This window comes from Anomaloglossus baeobatrachus, chromosome 2, assembly GCF_048569485.1.
Source record: "Anomaloglossus baeobatrachus isolate aAnoBae1 chromosome 2, aAnoBae1.hap1, whole genome shotgun sequence".
NCBI lineage: Eukaryota > Metazoa > Chordata > Amphibia > Anura > Aromobatidae > Anomaloglossus > Anomaloglossus baeobatrachus.
Genome location: NC_134354.1, coordinates 161,318,639 through 161,340,810, shown reverse-complemented (window position 1 = coordinate 161,340,810; position 22,172 = coordinate 161,318,639). Strand labels below are relative to the sequence as shown.

General features: G+C 47.6%; 1 protein-coding gene across 1 annotated transcript in view; it reads left to right on the top strand.

The window, feature by feature from the left end:
• The first annotated feature begins 509 nt into the window (after positions 1–509).
• LOC142291163 (arylsulfatase H-like) overlaps positions 510–22,172 on the top strand; it is a 68,349-nt gene continuing 46,686 nt past the window's right edge. Inside the window, exons 1-5 of the mRNA XM_075335473.1 lie at positions 510–588; positions 2,105–2,267; positions 8,918–8,950; positions 16,419–16,553; positions 21,198–21,319. Of these exons, the coding sequence (XP_075191588.1) occupies positions 8,928–8,950; positions 16,419–16,553; positions 21,198–21,319 (280 nt within the window). The 5' untranslated portion in view covers positions 510–588; positions 2,105–2,267; positions 8,918–8,927. The remainder of the gene's footprint in view (positions 589–2,104; positions 2,268–8,917; positions 8,951–16,418; positions 16,554–21,197; positions 21,320–22,172) is intronic.

The window sequence follows — 22,172 nt, the reverse complement described above, 5'->3', positions numbered from 1 at the left end:
ACAGCATTCTTTTATACCCATAGGTTTTGCTGGGAAATGACTGCAGAAATGTTAGACACATTTTCTGCAGCAAATCCGCTGTAAAATCCGCGGTAAATCCGCAGCGTGCGCACATAGTCTAACAGTACAACTTGTCCCGCAAAAAACAAGCCCCCTTATGGCAAGAGTGACAGAAAAATAAAAAATGTACGGCTCTCGGAAAAAGGAGAGCAAAAAACAAACATGAAAAAACAGAAAATCGACCGGTCATGAAGGGGTTAATTTCTTTATATTTACGTAATCAATGCAGTGGTGGTTAGGAGTCAATGCTGCTTGGATTTTTAACCACAGATCCCATTTATAACATGTTTGTGGTGGATTTCTCACATTCACTTGAATCTAAGTGAGAAATGAGAATTCTGAAGTTTAGCTGCCTTGTTTACTGACGCCTGAAGCTGAATGAAAGAAAGTGAAAGACAGCCCTACAGTCAGCTGCTGCTGCTGTACAAACCAATGAGACCCAGGGCAGGGGAATCCAGGAAGCAGCGCAGGATCCAGCAGCAACGGAAATTGCCTGCAGCAGAACTGCTCCATAGACTGCTTTCTGAGGTCAGTAAAACTGAAGCACATTTACGAGATCTTCCTAGGGTTTTTTGTCATTATTTCTTTTTGGTTTGTATGTGTAAAACGTAGAAGGTAAAGAGTAATACAATATATGAGATAATACTTTCGTGCGATAACCGATACGTTCACATTGAGTCTTTGTCACATGGATTTATGCAGATGTTCCAAAATCAAAGTGAAAAGCGCGCACTTTTTTTAATTAGAAATCTGCTTGGCCTTTTGGCTTCAGATTTTTTAGCGATTAAAATATTCTGGTATTTAAAGAAGCTGTTTCTGTGCAAATTCTGTCTGGAATCCTCAGCGAATGGTCAAATGCTTATTAGCCCAAAGAATGAGGCTGATCTGCCGTACAGACACACAGCAGTTCAAACTACAAATGCACAGAAAAGCCGCACATGGATTTCAGCTATGCAATCTAAATTCTAACATGCCGTATTTTTCAGTTATAAGACGCACTAGATTATAGGACGTCACGCACCCCAGCTGTAGAGAAAACAAAAAAGGTAAAAAAAAAGGAGGGCCCTTTTTACAATCTGGTGGTGTCTTACCAGGAAAAGGGGGGAAGCGGTGGTGGAGCCGAGTCACAGGAGGCAGGGGCATTGGTGAAGCAGGGCGATTATTCGGGCGATGTGGCAGGTATCCCAGATGCTCGCTGCGGGCACTGTGAAACTGTTGGCAGTGTGGGCTTTACAGAAATAGCGCCCGGAGTCGGAGCGTGCGCAGATTGAGCTATCGGCTCAATGAAAAGCTGAGATCTCATTTGCGCACACGCCACCTCTGGATGCCATTTTCCTTAAGTCCACTTCCGGGAGATCAATGGACCGGAGGTGGCACATGTGCAGTTGAGATCTTGAGCCGAGAGCTCTATCTGTGCATGTGCCAACTCCAGTCGCCATTATTTGAAGCCTGCACCACCAATATTTTTAGGATGACTCACTGCCCGCAGCACAGCAGCCAACAACATTGCCCCTGCCTCATGCTACACTTCTCTACCAAGTCCTGGTAAGCTACACTCGGATTATAAGTTTCACCCCTCATCTTCCTCCCAAATTTTTGGGAGGAAATGTGCATCTTATCTGAAAAATATGGCACATTGGAATTTTTTCACATAAGATATCCTCCAAGTGAAATACCCTTATTACTAGTGATGAGCGAGCGTGCTCACCATTGCTCGATACTCAATCAAGCATCATAGTGCTCCTGTACTCGGCTGAGTATCACGGGTGCTTGGATGCGTCGTCTGTGAAAAAAGAACACAAACAGCTGGCTCCCTTCACTAAATGATGGAAGCCAGCACCCCTGTGCTAGCCATGTGCAATGTCTCAATGGCTCTCCCGGGAATAAAAAGGACTTTTTTGGATGTAGTGTTTCAAGTGTTTTGCCAAGTATTTAAAGGGATCGGATACGGCTTTAAAGATGGCGATTAATTTTATTATAATGATTAAATGATTACAGAAAATAACTAATAGCGTGATATTCAATATACTTTTGTATGATATAGATCACAAAGGTAAAGTACTTACATTACACACTGCAAAAGAAAGAAACTTCACCAGGAGCAACACATCATCTGCCCGGAAAATATCAGCTGTGAGAAGCAAAACAGCGAAGACAGAGAAACTCCTGGGATCCACACTGTGGTGTCACGAGCGTCCCCTCCACAGGTAAACAGGTTTCTGACTTCACTGAAATCCTTTCCTTTATTTTCAAGAGTTAACGCGTTTTGAAGGCATAACCGCCTTCTTCATCAGGACAAACAGAATTAGAAAGAGCTCTTTCGGTTCTTTCTAATTCTGTTTGTCCTGATGAAGAAGGCGGTTATGCCTTCGAAACGCGTTGACTCGTGAAAATAAAGGAAAGGATTTTATCACATCTCCTGGAATTGTGGTTTTTAGCGCAGCATTAAACCCGTTTTTCTTCACCCACCCTGTGATCTGCATCTGTTCCATCGGGGCTGTGGCTGACCACTACATACACTCTTTGTTTGATGCCTTCAAGGAGTTGTGCCTATCACAACTGAAACAGGTGAGTACCTGTCTTTCTACCCATATCCTCTTGTCTACCAGATAAGACCCTATTTTGCGCTTCTCTTTTCCACAGCACTCCTGATTCCTAATGTATTGGACACACGTAAGTATTTTTGAACGGAACATGTGTCCGTTCCATACTTACGTGTGTCCGTGAGTTTCTCACGCTGACATGTCCATTTTTCTCCGGCATCACGGGTGTCACACGGCCCGCACCCGTACCACACGGATGTAGTATGGATGCGGTCCCGTGTGACACGCGCCGGAGAAAACTCACGTGTCAAAGAAAAAAATAACAACTCTTTACTCACCTTCTCCTGCCCTCCTGTCTCTGTTGCTGCTGTCACTTGCTTCCGACCGCCGCTCATTATGATCATTTAATATTCACTTCACTGCTGCCGGAAGCAGCAGCAGCGGGCAGTCGGCAGGACCGGAGACCGAAGATCAGCACCACGGACAGCAGCAAGGACCTCGTGAGTATGCAAATTACCGGTTCTCCGTGTGTTATCGCGGCTAGCACACGGAGAACACACGTGGCCCGCACGTACCGGAGACACGTACTTACCTAACGCAACACGCAAGGAAAATACGTGTCTCGTGGCACGTGCGTGATTTTCACGTGTGTGTGGCAGAGACCTCAGATGGTAACTGGACCAAAAGAATTCAATGGGACCATATTGAACATTGGAAAATGAACTAAAAGCTAATAAAGGGGATGAAGTAGTAAAAAAGCTAACTTTACTTAGGGGCACATGCCTTTTGTAGCATAAATTTGTGGGCCTGTAGTAGGCCATATTACTCCCACTAAGCTCTGGTTATTTTTTATTTTTGTAATTTTTGCACAAACCACACATACAGCAATATTTGTATGTTTTCTCCATCTGAAAATTGGAGCAAGTCCCATTATAATCTGCCCCCGGGGAATGTAAATACCAAGTTTCTGCCAAGATTAATGTGTGCTATTAAAATTATATTCTTAAAGAAGCAATGGCATAGCTATGGATTGTGTACATGAACTAACAGGAACCACTCTCTTGGTTTCTAATTTTAACAGTGTGTAAGCCACAAGCCCACTATATATGTGCTCAGGGGAATACTGGAAAAGGACAGTGACCTAGCGATTACAGCAGTCCAAACGATAGCCGGCACTCACATCTTCTTAAAAGAAATGCTTTATTTTTTTCCCCCATAGGTCTCTCCATAAGGGTTTGTTCAGATGACCGTATAATTCAGATGTGTGTTATGCAATTTTTTTTATCAGATAGCACATTGACCATGTTATTCAATGAGGCAGTGCAGATGACTGTATTTTTTCACAGACAGAATTTGTCTGAAAAAATTGCAACATGCTGCAATTTCACTCTAAAATAATTTGAGAATCATTCAAGTCTATGGGTGCGAGAAAAAATCTTTCCACTTTTCTGGATGAAAATCGCACCAATTATTTTATTTTTATTTTATACTGTCATGTGACCCTAGCTTAAGACTTGGGAAAATAAAACAGAATGAGCTCGATATAAATGTAGTAACAACTAAAATCTGAGATTTATAGCATTTTTTTAATTCTTTTTAAAGAACAAGAAAAAAAAAAAAACTTACGTAAAGTGAGTCAAAGGCTGGCAATGCACGTCAAGTAATGGTTGACAAATCCAGTCAAATTTGTCAGTGGTGCTTGTCAATCTAAAGGGTACTTTGCACGTTGCGACATCGCTACTGTGATCTCGTCGGGGTCAAATGGAAAGTGACGCACATCCGGCACCGGTAACGACGTCGCAACGTGTAAAGCCTAGAAGCACCGATAAACGATCGCAAAAGCGTAGAAAATTGGTGATCTCTGTAGTGTCGGTCATTTCCATAAGTTCGCTGCAGCGACAGGTACAATGTTGTTCCTCGTTCCTGCGGCAGCACACATCGCTGTGTATGAAGCCGCAGGAGCGAGGAACATTTCCTTACCTGCGTCCCACCTGCAATGCGGAAGGAAGAAGGTGGGCGGGATGTTTACGTCCCGCTCATCTCTGCCCCTCCGCTTCTATTTGCCGCCTGCCGTGTGATGTCGCTGTGACGCCACACGACCCGCACCCTTAGGAACGAGGCGGGTCGCCGGCCAGAGCGACGTCGCAGGGCAGGTAAGTGCGTGTGAAGCTGCCGTAGCGATAATGTTCACTACGGCAGCTATCACAAGATATCGCATCTGCGACGGGGGCGGGTACTATCGCTCTCGGCATCGCTATCATCGGCTAGTGATGTCGCAGCGTGCAAAGTACCCCTAAGGCTATGTTCACATTGTGTTTTAACCTACTGAAAAATGGTTCCATCTGGGCTTACATCTAAAGCCCCGGAGAAAAGGACTAGGACATTTGCGCTGATCGGCCATTGACTTTAATGACGCAAACAGAGGCACTACACTGAGTCTACAATTATTAGGCTATTTGTAATTTTGATGATTAATATTATTATTGAAGAAACACAGTGCTGTCAGTCAGTATTTAAAGAAAGCTTAATTGAGGGATTGTCTTTCTTAGGAGAATATCTACGTGTGCAGAATTATTACGCTCTCATAGACTTGCATTGAGCGCTTGTGATGTAGCTTTTGACTTCCAGTCAGAAGTTGCGGTTACAAGATGGCACTGAGGGACTGGAGCAGTGATAATAATAATAATTTTATTCATTTATATAGCGCTATTAATTCCACAGCGCTTTACATACATTGGCAACACTGTCCCCATTGGGGCTCACAATCTAAAGTCCCTATGCTGTATGTCTTTGGAGTGTGGGAGGAAACCGGAGTACCCGGAGGAAACCCACACAAACACGGGGAGAACATACAAAACTCCTTGCAGATGTTGTCCTTGGTGGACCCCAGCGCTGCAAGACTGCAGTGCTAACCATTGAGCCACCATCCCGCCCTAAAAGGTGAAAATGCGGAGGATGAGGATAAGACTGGGGACAAGGATCTAAGATTGAAAGCACCACTCTAGCGGGTAAGAAAAAAAAATCAAACTCTGGAAAAGTGATTCAAGGCCTCTACTGGCTAGCCAAGCAGTGAAGCATTTCAATGTATACAATAAAGCATTGTGCTGCATGACAATCATGATGTTCTTAATGAATGCAGACGTTTTCCTGTACCACTGCTTGAAGAAACTGGTAGGAGGTTTGGGAGTTGATTTTGAGTTCATCTACAACCTGAAAGGGTCTAACTAGCTCAAGATACGCAATGTTGGGATTCAGCTTTGCTTGCCAGTTAGATCGGTCATCAAGTGATTGCTGTTATGTCATTTGCATACTGCCTGCTTTTGTGAATGCTAATATTAAGGCATTGAGAAAAGCAGTCAGAGAAGTTAATTGACATATGACCACAAATAGATAAATCAAATATCATCAATCGTGTGACCATTTATGAAGCAGCAATCAAAGCCAAATCCTAACAGTGAGTATATTACACACTGTTAGGATTCAGCATGATACAGTCCCAGAAGAAGATTAGCCCTTACCTGGAAAAACTCCATAATGTAAAATGACACATTAGAATGAGCTATACAACGTAGACCCATAAATGGTAATCTGGCCCCTACCAGAGGCTTTTACAACTGATTAGTATGGGTGTTTTGTGTTGGACGACCATAATCTGATATTGATATCCTATGCAAGGGATAAGTCACTAATGTCATTTGCACAGAAAAGTTCCTTAGTGTTTTCACCTACTATGATACCCCCTTCATGGCTCCCTTTGAGTATTATATTCCCCCTGCCACATACTTTGTTACTGCAGCAGTAAATTATCTCACACTAACCCCAGCAAAATTTGATGCCCAACAACACCTTATGATGGCCCCTATAGCTCCCTATATTCAGTATGATGATATCCAACAGCTCCATGTACACAGTATGATGGCATCAACAGCCACTCTCTACACAGAATGATGGCCCCTTAGATGCATTATTATGGCCCCTGAAGCTTTCTTGTATACATTATGATAGCTCCTGCAACTTCCCTGTATGCAGTATAGGGCTGGCACAAGTAATGAGGCTTGACATTCAATGCGTGATGATGAAGTGACAACATTGCACTGGCCATGTCAAGTCTCAGGCTGAACGATGGAGGAGGGACCCATTGGTTCTCTTCTCCACCATTGTATTCAACAGTATCTGCATTCTTATGTTGAAGATACCACTAAAACCCAGATCAGGTGGAAGGGGGCAGCCCAATGCCGTTTGGCAGCAGATTTACACAGACTCAGGAGCTGGTTAGCAGCCATGAGGTCTGCTCTATGGACGCCCCTGAAGGGGTAGCCTAGGCCCATTGGAAGATGACCCAGTTACGGTGAGCCAATCTGACATTGGTTATCAAAAACTTATATACTTTTCTGGGGAAGTCTTCAATTTTACATCCAGCATCTTCCGCACAGCATTCTTCCTGCCGATTACATTTACTAAGTCTTCTCATGTCATGTAAAGGTGGTGTCACACATAGTGACGCAAAGATCAAGACCAGCGATCTGACCTTATCAGGATCGCTGCTGCGTCGTTACATGGTTGCTTGTGAGCTGTCAAACAGGCAGATCTCACCAGTGACCAGTGACCAGCCCCCAGCCAGCAGCGACGCGTGGAAGCGTAACTAAGGTAAATATCGGGTAACCAAGGAAAGCACTTCTCTTGGTTACCCGATATTTACCTTAGTTACTAGCGTCCGCCGCTCTCACGCTATCAGTGCCGGCTCCCTGCTCCCTGCACTCCTAGCCAGAGTACACATCAGGTTAATTACCCGATGTGTACTCCAGTTACGTGTGCAGGGAGCAGGGAGCCGGCACTGGCAGCGTGAGAGCGGCGGACGCTAGTAACTAAGGTAAATATTGGGTAACCAAGGAAAGGGCTTCTTGGTTAACCGATGTTTACCGTGGTTACAGCTTACCGCAGGCTGCCAGATGCCAGCTCCCTGCTTGCTTCAGTTCGTCACTCTCTCGCTGTCACACACAGCGATGTGTGCTTCACAGCGGGAGAGCAACGTCCAAAAAATGAAGTAGGACATTCAGCAACGACCGGCGACCTCACAGCAGGGGCCAGGTCGTTGCTGGATGTCATAGACAGCGACGGGACGTCGCTGCTACGTCACAGAAAATGGTGACTTAGCAGCGATGTCGTTGTCGTCGTCGCTATGTGTGACACCACCTTAAGGCTTAGTAGGGTCAAGAAGCTCATGAAATTTTACAGAGAGGATTCTGGGTGCAGAAGCGAGGACAGCCCTTGTCTAGCTGCCATGAAAGACTGGAGTGGATGAAGTGGGAATCTTCTTACTCAACTCTACTACATAGGCCTTCCTTATAATATTCACGCTTTTCTCACACAACTAACATAGAAGGTGTTAGTACTTTGGCATTTGACTCACCACCTGTTAAAGTTGTTAATTATAACATGCAAATAGTCTATTTGCATATTTAATTTCTCTGAGGAGAAGTTTATTGTCTATAAGGCTATGTGCGCACAGTGCGTTTTTCGCGGCGTTTTTGCGCGTTTTTCGGGTGCGTTTTTGGCCTCAAAACTGCAGGACTTTGCTTCCCCAGCAAAGTCTATGAGTTTTCATTTTTGCTGTCCGCACACATCTGTTTTTTTTACCTGCGTTTTTGAGTTAAAAAAAAAAAATGGACATGTCAGTTCTTTCCTGCGTTTTTCTGCGTTTTCCCCCCATGCAATGCATTGGAAAAACGCAGCAAAACGCAGAGATCAAAAACGCAGCAAAACGCAGCCAAAAACGCACCAAATCGCGGCAAAAACGCATGCGTTTTTTGATGCGTTTTTTCGACGCAGGTGCGTTTTTGTGCGTTTTTAGCGGCCAAAAACGCACAAACGCAGCGTCAAAAAGACGCAGTGTGCGCACCTAGCCTAAGTCTCCTTACACTGGTATGTCACTCTTCAGAAGGAGAGATATTACCCTGTAGACCTCAGTCAGAAGCCTATCATACAGCCATATCAAATCTCATGCTTTGCACTGAGGAGAGACAACACCCTGAAACGCGTCTTCAAACTGAAGTTCTGGTTTGGCTTTTATTCTGTCATGTGGAAATGCTCGTTAAACGGTTGATATTGACTTTTAGGATTGCTGTTTCCAATAAGTGCCACTAAAGTTTAAGTTCTCTTCCTCTCTTTAAAGGCTATTTACATTTTTAATTTCTCAGAGAAGCATTGCATGGCCTATAAGTCTCCTTACACTGGAGAGATGTTACCCCTTAGACCTTAAGTATAACAGTAAATCTACATTGTGATATTGATTATCAAACTTTTCTTTATTTCAGAGTGAAAAAAATGGGTTTTACAAGAAGACAATGGTAAGAATCCCTGAACTAAATGCAAATTATGTATTATTTCCAGGATATTGAAGGTGTAAATGACCAGTGACTGCAATGGTGTATAAAAAGAATCGACCCTTGCAGGTGCTGCATGACAACATTACACTGCCCAATGGACCATCTGTGTATAGAAGTCCCGATGCTACCAAATAATTTTTATGACTTGAACAAGCAATAAACAAGCAATAAACAGAATCATGGTACTGTAAGTTTGGGCCAGGAGAACCCTGGGGAGGGTGTCCAGGTTTTTGGATTTCATGGGACCAGCATTCTCATCTGAATAGTGCATTTATTAGGAGGCACAAACAATGCAGCTCCATATCCCTTATTTAACACCCAAATCCCTGTCTGAATGAACTTGTGTAGGTATTGTGAGGTATCAACCGGCTGTATTACAAAAAGCCGGTATGTTTTGCAGAAGCGTGGGTGCTCTGCAATGTGAAACTGGCTGGGACCTGTGGTTCCACAGGATTGCATTCATGCAGAGCCATGGAAGGGTGTGTGATGCTGATTACACACTCCTTACCACCTGTGGGTGTGGCTCCAGGGGTTAAAGCAATCCTGTCTCTGAACCTGGGTGGAGAGTGTCGAGGGCAGTCTAGGGAGAGACTGGCTCTAGACTTCCAGTGTGTGTGCTGGAGATGGAGAGAGCAGAAGCAGGGTGTTTTGCACTCCTCCGGAGACCTTCTTCTGAAGGAAGGGGCTTTTAGGTCCATGTGTAAAGCCATGTGGCTGGAGCCAGGGGGAACCTGGAAAGGACACTAGCCACCTTAAGAGGAAGGTAACGGGGATTGGACCTGGGGTCTGGATACTGACAAGGGTCAGTGACACATGGGTGGCAGTCCAAAAGTGTGTGGACTTTATATTATGTGTTGGTCTTTGAGGAGAAAGCCAACGAACGGCATCTTTATGTTATGTGACCTGATATGGTTTATGGACCTGTTAATAAACCAGATGGTCTGTTAAAGAGACCAATTACTCTGGCGTGCTTTAATCCCGCTACCTGATGTGTGGCCCACATACACTTGGGGCCCACATTGTCACATTATGGTGGAGAATGCGGGCATATGGCCTGGTTGCTAGGGGCAACGCAGCCTGGTTGCTAAGGGCAATGCAGCCTGGTTGCTAAGGGCAACGGCCTAGGACATATTCCTGTGGATACGGACTGCTTGCGGTGGATCGGCGGGTCCACGAAAATTTTTTTGAAGCGGTTTGCGGTGGATCGGCGGGTCCACGAAAATTGTCTGCGCACTCAAGCAGCTGGCGGTGGATCGGCGGGTCCACGAACAGGGACAGCGCTCTCAAGCACCTGGCGGTGAATCAGCAGGTCGTTGGGGACCTGTGCTGCAGTGGCGAGAGTCAAGCGACTGGAGGTTCCAGGCCAGCCGGAATTGCGAGGCCCTGCTTGGTGAGCAGTGATACACCACAAGCTGGAGACCCTGGTTGTACGGGCGGTACAACCCGGAAAGGTTAGTGGTTCTCTAACCCCCCCCTGTCTTTGACCACCGGGTATTACCCATTGGAGCGCCCCTCCTGTTCCTCTTTTCGTTGCAGCATGGAGGAGCTCCTGAACCAGCTGCTGCAGAGCCAGCAGCACCAACGGCATGTGCCTGGAGGTCCAGTGACAGCAGTGGGGGCTAAAAGCCAAAAAGAGGGAATGGTCCCTGCGGACGTTGTGGAGGAGCTGTACCTGGTCCAGGGACAGCAGGAGCTGTCAGTGTGTAGCGATGTCGCAGCCATGGACCAGTTTGAGCGTACCCTTCGGGGGCCAGTATGGACACTGGGTGCCCAGGGAGACAAGGGCAAACGGTGTGAACTGGGGGCTAAGGACATTGCATGGAAACCGCAAAAGGGGGCGGAGTCCCAGAAGGGAATAGTTGCCCATAAGGGGGTGGTTGCCCATAAAGGGGTGGTTGCCCATAAGGGGGTGGTTGCCCATAAAGGGGTGGTTGCCCATAAGGGGATGGAGTCCCAGAAAGCGGTGGTCCCCCAAAAGGGTGCGGAGCATCCCAAATCCAAGGGTGAAGTGGCGCAGATGGACTGTAGCCAGGGACAACAGTGTTCATGCCACAAGTGTCCTGTTTGCAATATAGACCACCCATCCGACGAGAAGCCACGTCTGTGTTCCGTGGAAGTGGATGGGGAATCTGTAACAGGAGTCGTAGACTCAAGGAGCTTGGTGACCCTGGTGAGGGCCACCTCTGATGTCCACTTGATTCCTGGAAGGAAGATCCACGTCGGCTGCACCCACAGTTATGAGACAGAATACCCGGTCTCCAGCGTGGTCATTAAGACAGCCTGGGACAGTGGTTCTCATGATGTTGGTGTAGTCTCAGATTTACTGCACCCAATTATTATAGGTTGGGACTCTAAATTATTTGTGCACTTGTGGAAGCAGGGGGACGTATACGGTTGCTTGTGTAAGAGCCGGAACAGCCCAAAAGAAACCCCACCACATTGGGAGGTGAAAAGGGGTCCTTGTTGTGCAGTTATGTGTGGTAAGGAGGAGATAGCACCTCCTAAAATTGACTGTCCTAAGTTAGGGGTGACCAAAGAAAATGATGGACGGACCCAACTTAGTGACATAAGGACTAAGGGAATAACCGATAGTGTGACCGTTAAAAACGGGGTAGCTCCAGAAAGGGAGGCAGATATCTGGTTAAGTGGGGACATGATAGTCCAGGATACCAGGGGGAGCGATGATGACTCCAGTAAAGACACTGACTCTAGTAAGGTGACAAACGAGTACAGTGTGGTACAGATGGGCGAGAAGGGCAAAACTTCCTCCCGACGCCGAAGACGTAATAAGCGCCGAGAGGGGGCACAGTGTAGGCCGTCTGAGGGTGCAGAGAAAGTGACATGCCTGATTAATAAAGACATGGTGCTAATAACACCTGCTACGGTGGAGTCAGACGGTGATATCCTACAAAAGACTGAGGAATCAGAGATTGAACTGACACATTGTGACGACAGAAATCAGCGCGCTGCAAGTGCAGAGAAGGAGCCAACCAAGGACGTAATGGTGGTGGTCCCTATGATTTCAAAGTGTGAAGTTGATAGTCTGTCAGGCGAGAATGATATAGGAAATGGAATCCTAGAGAGTGTGGGGGAAGGAATAATCCCCAACAGTCGTGGTGAGCAGACTGGTGAACTACCAAGTGCTGGGGTGGATGACAGCGAATTTAGCCCCAAATCTCTAAAAGGAACAGAGTGCCATGTTGAAGGGTGTGACACCCAGGCTGAGGGTGACACTGCAGAGACCCCAGAGGAAGTGGAAGATAATGCAGTGAAGAACCAAGAAACAGCTGGCGCTGAAGTGAAGAGAGCCTCTGAGGAGGTGAAGCCTGGACCAGAGGTCTCATCCAGGACTGGGAGCCTGCCTGACCTGCTTGGTAAAACCATGATGGAGGATATAGAGAAGGTCGTGGGTAAGAAGAGTAAGAAACCCAAATGTTCTGAAGCTGAGGTGGAAGAAGCCTCAGAAATAGTGTGTCATAGACCAGAGAGGTCCGCAAGTGAAGACTCATTCAAGAGGATGAGCAAAGACCATCTGCAACAAGAGATACTTCTTAGGCAGGCTACTGAGAGTCGAGTAAGGGAGCTGGAGAAAGAAGTGGCTGAGCTCCGAAGTCGCTTGGCAGAGTACCAGTCCAAGTCCCAGGGAGACTTGGAGCAGATGGAGCAGCGAGTGTCACTCCTGACCAAACTTGTTGAAGCAGGGGAGGCCCAAAGAGAGCTAACTCTGGAAGCTAAACTTGACAAGCATGTGGCAGGGATGAATGAGACTTCTGTAGTCAAGTGCATGGTGGATATACCTGAGGACTTAAGAGAAGCGTGTGCCACCGGGTGCATGCATGACGAATTTAAGAGAGCTGTGGAAGCGTGTGAGGTCTACTGTACCCCAGGGGCTGAACAGTTAGTGATATTGTCTACCAGTAAAATTACTGGGCAGCGGGTGGCTATTCTAAAGGACATGCACTTCAGATGTGTTCGTATGAAGTGGCAGGCCCAACTGTAAAAGGAAGAAGCCACTAGACAGCTAGAGTATAAAAGGAAAGCGCAGAGTCTGGCGGAAGATATTGTCCAAGTACCCCGGGCTCTGGTGGGGAGAGTCATTGGAAAAACCGGACGAGTCATGCAAGACATGGTGAATAAGTCGGGATTGGTGAGATTAAGAATCCCTGCTGCTAATGAGAGCAAGATACCCAGGGAAGCTGGTATGGTTCCGTTTGTCTGTGTCGGGACTGTAGAGAGTCTTGGAACCGTTCGAAGCCTTATTGAATATCGGGTACACCATGTACGTGACATGGAGCGGTTGTGGCAAGAAAACCTGAAAATTAAGGAGCAGCTTCGCCAACTGTGTGGGGGACAGCAGCCGTCTTCCACCCGTTGTTCAGGGGAAAGAAGTGGAAGATGGCGTGTCGGTCCAGTAGTTCAGACGCGCGATAAAAGGAATCGCCGACAGAGTGGTAACCTACGATGTACGGTAGATAGTGGCCGCTATGAGCTTAGAGTTCCCGACAGTAGCCTTGGGGGTACTCGAGAAAGCCTAGGTTCGGACAAGACTGTAGGTTTGACTGGGGACATGTCTCTCTACTACGGTGACCCTGGGAGGGGGTCAGGGAGAGAACGGTCTGGAAATGGGACGTCCTTTAACCCTAGGTTGACCAGACAGGGTTTGGTGACAGTGTCGGGCGATGCCTCAGGGACTACTGCTCTTGGACGGCCCTCTCGACTGGTGGGGCATGGCAGCGGGGATGCCCTGTCTCGCGGCCCCAGGTCATTGGCAAGTGTTCTCCCCTACGGGTTTGAACAGAGGGGGAGGGTATGTGAGGTATCAACCGGCTGTATTACAAAAAGCCGGTATGTTTTGCAGAAGCGTGGGTGCTCTGCAATGTGAAACTGGCTGGGACCTGTGGTTCCACAGGATTGCATTCATGCAGAGCCATGGAAGGGTGTGTGATGCTGATTACACACTCCTTACCACCTGTGGGTGTGGCTCCAGGGGTTAAAGCAATCCTGTCTCTGAACCTGGGTGGAGAGTGTCGAGGGCAGTCTAGGGAGAGACTGGCTCTAGACTTCCAGTGTGTGTGCTGGAGATGGAGAGAGCAGAAGCAGGGTGTTTTGCACTCCTCCGGAGACCTTCTTCTGAAGGAAGGGGCTTTTAGGTCCATGTGTAAAGCCATGTGGCTGGAGCCAGGGGGAACCTGGAAAGGACACTAGCCACCTTAAGAGGAAGGTAACGGGGATTGGACCTGGGGTCTGGATACTGACAAGGGTCAGTGACACATGGGTGGCAGTCCAAAAGTGTGTGGACTTTATATTATGTGTTGGTCTTTGAGGAGAAAGCCAACGAACGGCATCTTTATGTTATGTGACCTGATATGGTTTATGGACCTGTTAATAAACCAGATGGTCTGTTAAAGAGACCAATTACTCTGGCGTGCTTTAATCCCGCTACCTGATGTGTGGCCCACATACACTTGGGGCCCACATTGTCACAGTATATATTAATCTCATTTACTTAGCAGTAGTATTTGTTTTTTTTTTCCATAAATAAGGAGCCGTAAATCATGAATGCAAGCGCTCTATAATGTCATCTTCTTTTTGACCAATTGAGTTTTAAACAGCATTTGGGAATATTTGTGTTGATACAGTGGTTATAAAAAGATTTCACACACCTATTAAAATGGCAAAAATGGCAGGTATTTGTCATGTAAAAAAAATCAGACTAAGAATAATCACTTCAGAACTTGTCCATCTTTTAAAGCACCACTCCAGCTTAATTTCACCGATGGAGTGGTGCTTTTAAATTTAAGTCCCTTGCCATCTGTCATATACTCACCTTTCAGTGTCTTCATCTGTTTTCACCGACACTCCAGTCAGTCTCCAGTATTTTGTGACCCGCCGGCAGCTTCAGTGCTTCATGTAGGCACCAGAGGTCACAAATCAATACAACTCTATGAGAGCCTTGTTCAGGCTCTTATGGACTTGCATTGAGAACATGCAACATAACTTCTGACTTCCAGCGGTGATGAAAAAGGATGTAAACATCAGTGGGTGGCTATGAGTCTTGAAGCACGGGACTTTGTTTTAAAGCAAAAAAAAAAAAAATTGCTAGAGAGGGGCTTTATTGTCCCCTAAAATCTATAGAAATCATTTGAAAAATAAATTGATACCTTTTCGGGTGGAATAGTAAAACTAAACAACTAAAATAATTTTGGTTACATAAATATACACAACTTTATACTAGAAGTTCCCTTTGAGTTTATAGTTGAGAAATCAGACACAATCACGTTCAGAATTTTTGATGCTGAAATCTTTATCAATACAGTAGAAGAAAATGATGCTGATGCTACCAAATGTGTTCCGCACTGGTAACCCTTCATTCCTCCTTCTCTATGGACTAACCGACTCTTTGAAAAAGACCTGAGACTGGTCGAAACGTCACATGTCACCAGTCACAAAAATCCCTATACACAGCACCATTTTCTTCTACTATATTAATGAAGACTTCAACATCAACAATTTCTGAACCTGACTGCGGTTGATTTCTAATTTCTTTATATTGACTGTTTGGGCTATTACCGTGTGTGACCTGCACCTCCCCAGAATGCTGAGTGAGCACCAAATTTTAAAACACCACTTAGAATTTATGACAGCATTTCAGTCTTTTGGGGTAGGAGTCTGTCAGATTGCCATATCTAGAATTGGCAATCTTTGCCCACTCTTCCTTGCACAATTCTTAGATTGAAATGATATCTCCTATGTACGGTGCCCTTATCAGGCCAACCCACAGATTTACAGTCGTATTCAGGACTGGGCTCTGGTTGGGCCATTCCAAAACTTTGATCACCTTCTGGACAAGCCCCTCTTTTGTTGATTTGGAGGTCATCACCATGCTGAACAGTGGAATTCCTCTTCACCTTCTGCTTTCTAGCAGAAGCCTGAAGGTTTTGTTGCAAAATTGACTGATATTTTGAACTGTTCATAAATCCCTCTACCTTGACTACAGCACAAGTTCCTGCTGCCAAAAACCAGCCCCAACACATAATGCTGCCTCCACCATGCTTGACTGAGGTGTGTTGACTTTTTATATCCACTGTACATCCTGTTGCAGTATTTTTCCACTGTAGCCTATTCAGTTTGTGAGAATACCACAAACCATTACCAAATGGTGAGGTATAAATGTTATTTGCATCTTTACAATCCTGGAATTACACTGCATTTTAACTGTACCTGGTGGTTTATAGGGTTAATTGTGCCTGAAAAAGCTCCTTGAACATGTTTCTTCCTGCTGCTAGATTAGCCCAGACAATTGGTTATTTTTATCATACCACAATACTGGCTTGACAATAACTGTGGTAAAATACTGTGTATTGACTTATGTGCTTTTGGAAATCCTAGTAACATTAATTCCACCCTAATTTTATCAACTTTGTTTTAGGAATTTTCTGGTTATTTTGCATTTAGCCAATGGCACATTTATTATGGCATTAAACACCAAACCTAACTTTGTGCTTCTGCTGGCGGATGATCTTGGCATTGGAGATATTGGATGCTATGGAAATGACACAATAAGGTACATTTACATGTTAATAATTAGAGACCAATTGTTTTGAGAATTTTGTCATCATTAGTAGAGATGAGAGGACCCGTGCAAGTTCAGTTCGACAGGTTCAGCCAGACTTTAGTTAAAATTCATTTTGGGACCAAAACTTGACCTGAACACCAATGGAAGTCACTGATTGGGCAGTTCGGGTCTCCGGCCACATGCAGCCAGCCATAACCAGATCACTTGTGGGGGAGTGTGGGCAGGGCTTTTCCATTTTTTTTCTTTTTTGGATGCACACTACATCTGATCACGCTGTTGTTACTTCCAGTGCGAGCCGATCAAACACAGCAAATGGCTCTCACTGACCTGAGGGCCGAGTGTACCAGAGCATAGCGATGCTTACGCAAATGGTTTGCATCTGTAAAGCACCGAAACTCCGAACCCGAACTCAGTTTTTTTGTAAAGTCTGCGCTTGTATGAACACCGAACCTCGGATTTGCTCAACTCCTAGTTGACGCGCCCACGGGGTCTCTGGGGTTAACTCGTCAACAGGCTGGAGTCGGTTTGGGGATTTCACAGTAGTCAGGCACGGTTCTGTGACCCCAGCGGTGTCAATTAATGATGGGGATGATGGGAGTAGTTATTTATGACACCACCTGTGGTTTGCGGCCAGGTATTAGGCGCCGCTGCGGGATGTCTCTCTGCTGGGGCTGATGGTGACACAGCTCGGGTGTTACAGCTCTCCACAGGTAGAGCTAGGCTTCAGGGAGGATCTTGGTGGTAGTAGTCGCCTATGGCACAGGGGCGCGATGATGGAAGTGCCGGCAATGATGGGACGACATAGAGGGTGCTCCAGCCGATCCCGGATAGTTTGGAGGTCAAGGCCGGCGTTTCCTTCTGTGTGTCCTTTCCAATGATCTTCCCTCCACACCAGCTCCTGGGCTGTGGAATGGGTCACGGGTGCCTGCAGCACTCCCCACGAACCCTGGGATCCCCCTTCTTCCTAAACACCCATGTCGAGCCTCCAGCTCTGGACCACGGGCCCCTGTCTGTACTTGTCACTTCTGACTGTTGTCTCTCCTTGAGTGCGACCTGGCGCTTGCTGTGCCCAGAGCTAACTGAATGCTGTCTAAGATGGCTCCTAACTCCCCAAGTCTGTTCTCACTCCTGGTCCTAGGACAAATTTCCCCAGCCTCCCGTCCCCAGGACCTCTCTCCTGCAGCACTACTTCCTTCTGCCTCCTCAGATTGTCTGTGTGTCAAACTGCTGACTCCCCACTTCCCTCTCTGTCTGTGCTGCTCGCCCCTCCCCCCCAGGTTCCTGAATTAGTGAGTAGAAGGTCCACTACATTAGTGATGGCCACCTTCCAAGTCCCTACCCTAGCCCAGTCCCAGTGACAGGGCATCTAACTGTGTGTTTTGGTGGTTTGTGGTGGTTTTACCAGTGCTGACTTCATCCATATCCAAGATGAATACTGCACCCCGGATGAGGTGCAGTACCCTGTGGCCCCTGAAGCCACAGGGGCGCCATATAATCATTAGGGCTTGCTCACACAAGTGTGTAATTCAGATGAGTGCAATGTGAGAAAATCTCGCATTGTACTCTAACCAATGTTAGTCAATATTGCAGGTCAGACCTGAGGGGTTTTCCTCAGCTGTAAATGGACTGAGGCAAAAAATGTAGCATACTGTGACTGGCAGCGCATCTCGGATCATAAATCTATGGGTGCGTGTAAAATATTTGAATGCACTCGGATGTCATCAGTACGATATACGCAGAGATAGACAATAGAGAAGATGGAGAAATTAAGCTCTCACTTTTCTCCGCACTTGTGCTACAATTCTCACATGCAAGAGATATCAGATCACAGTGAATGACACTCAATTCACGCTCCCAGCAGAGTTTGAGCAGAGTGTCATTAGTATATCGTATTTGATTCTCTCGCATTCAATGTTATACGCTCATTTAACAACAGCCTTATAATGAGATGGTAAAAATATTTATTGTACTTATAATGAAGCATTCTTATATGACAATAGATGGCACTAGCGCAGAAGGTCTTATATAGGCAAACATAGGTTTTTTTTCTAATCACTTGAGTATCCTTATACGAACTTTTCCAAAATTATACAATTCTGTCTGTCTGCAGCCACAACTAGAGGGAGCTCAGGCTGCACACATTAAACTCAGTAATGGGAGAATTCTAGTGAAGGTGTGCTGCCCTGGCAAAAGCAGGGTGGCACAGAGGACTGCATTCACCACAAGGGTCTAGGACTCGCTCCTCCTTGGTAAATCCACCTGATCCCACACTGGTACAATCAAACAGCCACCCCCCCCCAGAATAGTAGGGACGCCCACTCAGGGGATATGAAGTGTCTGGGGAGGAAACAAGTAGTCGGAGGAGGGAGGCAGAGCAGAGCAGACAGAGGTGGGAGCTCCTGGGCTGCTGTCGAAGTGTCGCGGGCGGAGGAGGGGACGCTGCGCTCTCCCACTGCTCGGGTCCGGCCGCTGCTGCTGCTGCTGCTCGGTGGTGGCTCGAGCAGTGGGCCGGATCCCGGGGACTCGAGCGGCGCTCCTCGCCCGTGAGTGAAAAGGGGGATTTGATTGTGGGGGTTGATTGTTATTGTCTGTGACGCCACCCACGGTTGTGGTGATTTAGGTGACAGCACCGCTGCTCTGTACGGGGATCCCGGGAGCGGTGACAGGGAGCAGCTGAGTTGTTAGTTCTCCCCTCCGTGGGTAGGGGGTTGGTTGTCCCGGGGCCCGGTGATGGGGTAGGGATGGATGATGGCAGGCGGGTTGCGGGGCCTGGTGAGGTGCAGGGTCGCAGGGGCAGCGCTGTGCCGCACGGCACGGTGGTACTCACTCAGCCTGAGACGATGACACAGTTCTCGGTAAAACACACGGCTGGAAAGACGGGTCCCACGGACGGCTGCTGTTGCTTTTCCCCGGCAGGTTGACGGTGACTGCCTTTCCCTGCACCTATGTACTTCTGATGGTTCCAATGGGTTCCCACCGGTAACCCACTCCCCGGCTTGGATATGGGCCGGAGGAGCCCCTTTTGCCCGCAGGCGCTGGCCCTGAGAAACGGTTGCCTTGGCGGTGGCGGCGTCTCTCTCACTGGGTTGGACTGTTGCCTTCTGTCGGGACTTGACTGTTTGGAAACCCAGGAGGTCCCCTTCACTAACGGATTCGGCAAATTCACAGTGACTCCTAGCCTTGCCGGGGTCCGAAAAGCCCCTGCCAATGGTGCTGGCTTCTCCTTGTGTACCGGTCCGGTACCGCTGGGCCACCGCCCGTCCACGGTCCTTACGGTAAACTCCGATAGGCCACTCCTGCAGACGGTCACCACCGTCTTCCAACCTTGCTGTCTCGCCCGGGCCACACACCCGAACGCTGTCAGTCAGTTGCTCTACTCCACTTCACTTTTCTCCTTTCACTCTCACTTCCCTAGCTTAACTGCATCCACTCCTCAACTCCTCTCAAAACTAAAACTCAACTGAGCTCTTTTCCCGCCTCCAGGACTGTGAACTCCTCGGTGGGTGGGACCAACCGCCTGGCCCACCCCCTGGTGTGATCATCAGCCCCTGGAGGAAGGCAACAAGGGTTTTGTGTCTGGCTTAGATGTGCCTAACCGGGGTGTAGGGTGTGGTGGTGTAATTACCTGTGGCCCCTGGCTTGTCCAGGGCGCCACAGAAGCGTACAGTGCAAGCCACGTTCTGGGAGCTGAAGTGAGGAGTAAGCTCAGGGAACTGAAGTGAAAAGTGGAAGTGAGCTCCGGGACTGCTGGAACAAGCTTAGCTTGTAGGAAGGAACTCGAAGTGGACCGGGACAGGGTAGTGGCCCGCCAGTATTGTGAGCGGGAATCCGAACTAGTGCAGGGAAGTGGACTTCCCCCCCCGTTTCAAGCAGAGGAGTTTAAGTGACTTTCAACTGTGTGCAGGAGAGAGGGCTCTGCTTCATTGTACCGGGTGTGGGATCTGAATACCACCCACCAAAGGCCCACGGACACCAGCAATTTCTGGTTTACCTCATGGACTTGTGTGAAGTTATTGAATCGTGAGTACACCGGTGTCATCCGGTCTAACCTGCCGACGGCGCCCCAGCACTGCTCACAACCGACAACTGGGCCCCAGGACTACACCTCCCCTCCCCATGGAGGGGATACCACCTTGCTGCCCCCATGCCTTTGGTCCTGGACACCGGCCCCGAGAGGCAGCGGTGGTGCCACTATCTCATCACCGCAACCCATGGGTGGCGTCACAGACAATCTCCCCTGTAAATACCCCCCTCTTTCACTGCGTGCATGGACAAGCGGTTGCCCGAGCCCTGGGTCCGGTCACCACTCGAGCCCAGGACACGATCCTGGACCCGAGCCCCACTCGAGCAGCCCCGGTCGCCGCAGCGGAGGCGGCACCCGTCCGCGACAAAGGCATCAGGCAGTCATACATCTATCATGTCACATTGTTTATGCAGGATATTTGAGGCTGTGTGTAGATAAAATAAAGCTGTGACTACTGTAAAGGAATATTAAGCCCGTAACAACACCCACCATTTTTCATACAAAATGTGTTGTATCGCTGAAACCGATGGGGCCATAGATTTGCTTATTACTCGTGCTCTAAAAATTAGTAACACAAATTAAAAACTACCTTTTGTTTCTTTTTAAAGGACCCCTAATATTGACAAACTTGCAAATGATGGCGTTCAATTATCCCAGCACATTGCTGCCGCACCATTATGTTCACCAAGCAGAGCTGCTGTAATGACCGGACGATATCCCCTTCGGTCTGGTAAGTTAATAACCTTCTCTGGAATTATCTTAATTATTAAACTTTCAGAATACTATAAGGCCACGTGCCGATATTGAGTATTTAATGAGTTTTTTACCTGAGTATTTGTAGCCAAAATCAGAAGTGGGTAAAATACAGAAGTAGAGCCCATGTTTCTGTCGCACCCCGAGGCTATGGGGTACTCGGTCCCGGGTCTGGTTTCACTGGGAAGTGTCACAGGTGTAATGGCCGGTGTCTGGTTTTGTGACCCTGGGGGCTCGCTTTTAAAAGTGGGTATTTACAGGGATTACAATACTGTGTTTGTCGTGACGCCACTTGCGGGTTGTGGCTATATGGATGGAGCCACCACTACAGAGTCACTCACTGCTGGGGCTGATATTAATGGCAGCCTGGATGTTGCGGCCCTCCGCAAGTAGGGCTAGGCCCCAGGGGATTAATGATGGCATTTGTTGTTTAAGTCCATTAACAGTACCAGGTAGACCACACAAGGGATTACAGTGTAACTGGTTCTTTACTCACGATGGTGATGCTTGCAGCCCAATGGAGGCTGGTCCCCACCACTGGTCCCCTTAGTTTCAGTGCCGGTGTGGTGACCTGGTGGCTTCTTTCCCCTGTACCTGTCTCTGGTTGGTGGGTCTCCGTGGCTTGGAGTGTGTGGGGGTCCCCTCCTGGTAGTCTTTCAGTCTTAGTCCGTACGGCGGGCAGTTTGAACCCTGAAGGGTCGGTACTCTGTTCCGGTCCCTGGTTCTCCCGTCACTGCTGGTGCCCTGGACTTTACGGTCGATGAGGTCCTGGATGGTCCCCTCACCATGCAGATTTTATCAGGTCTGCCTGGAGCGTTTTCCTGACCTAG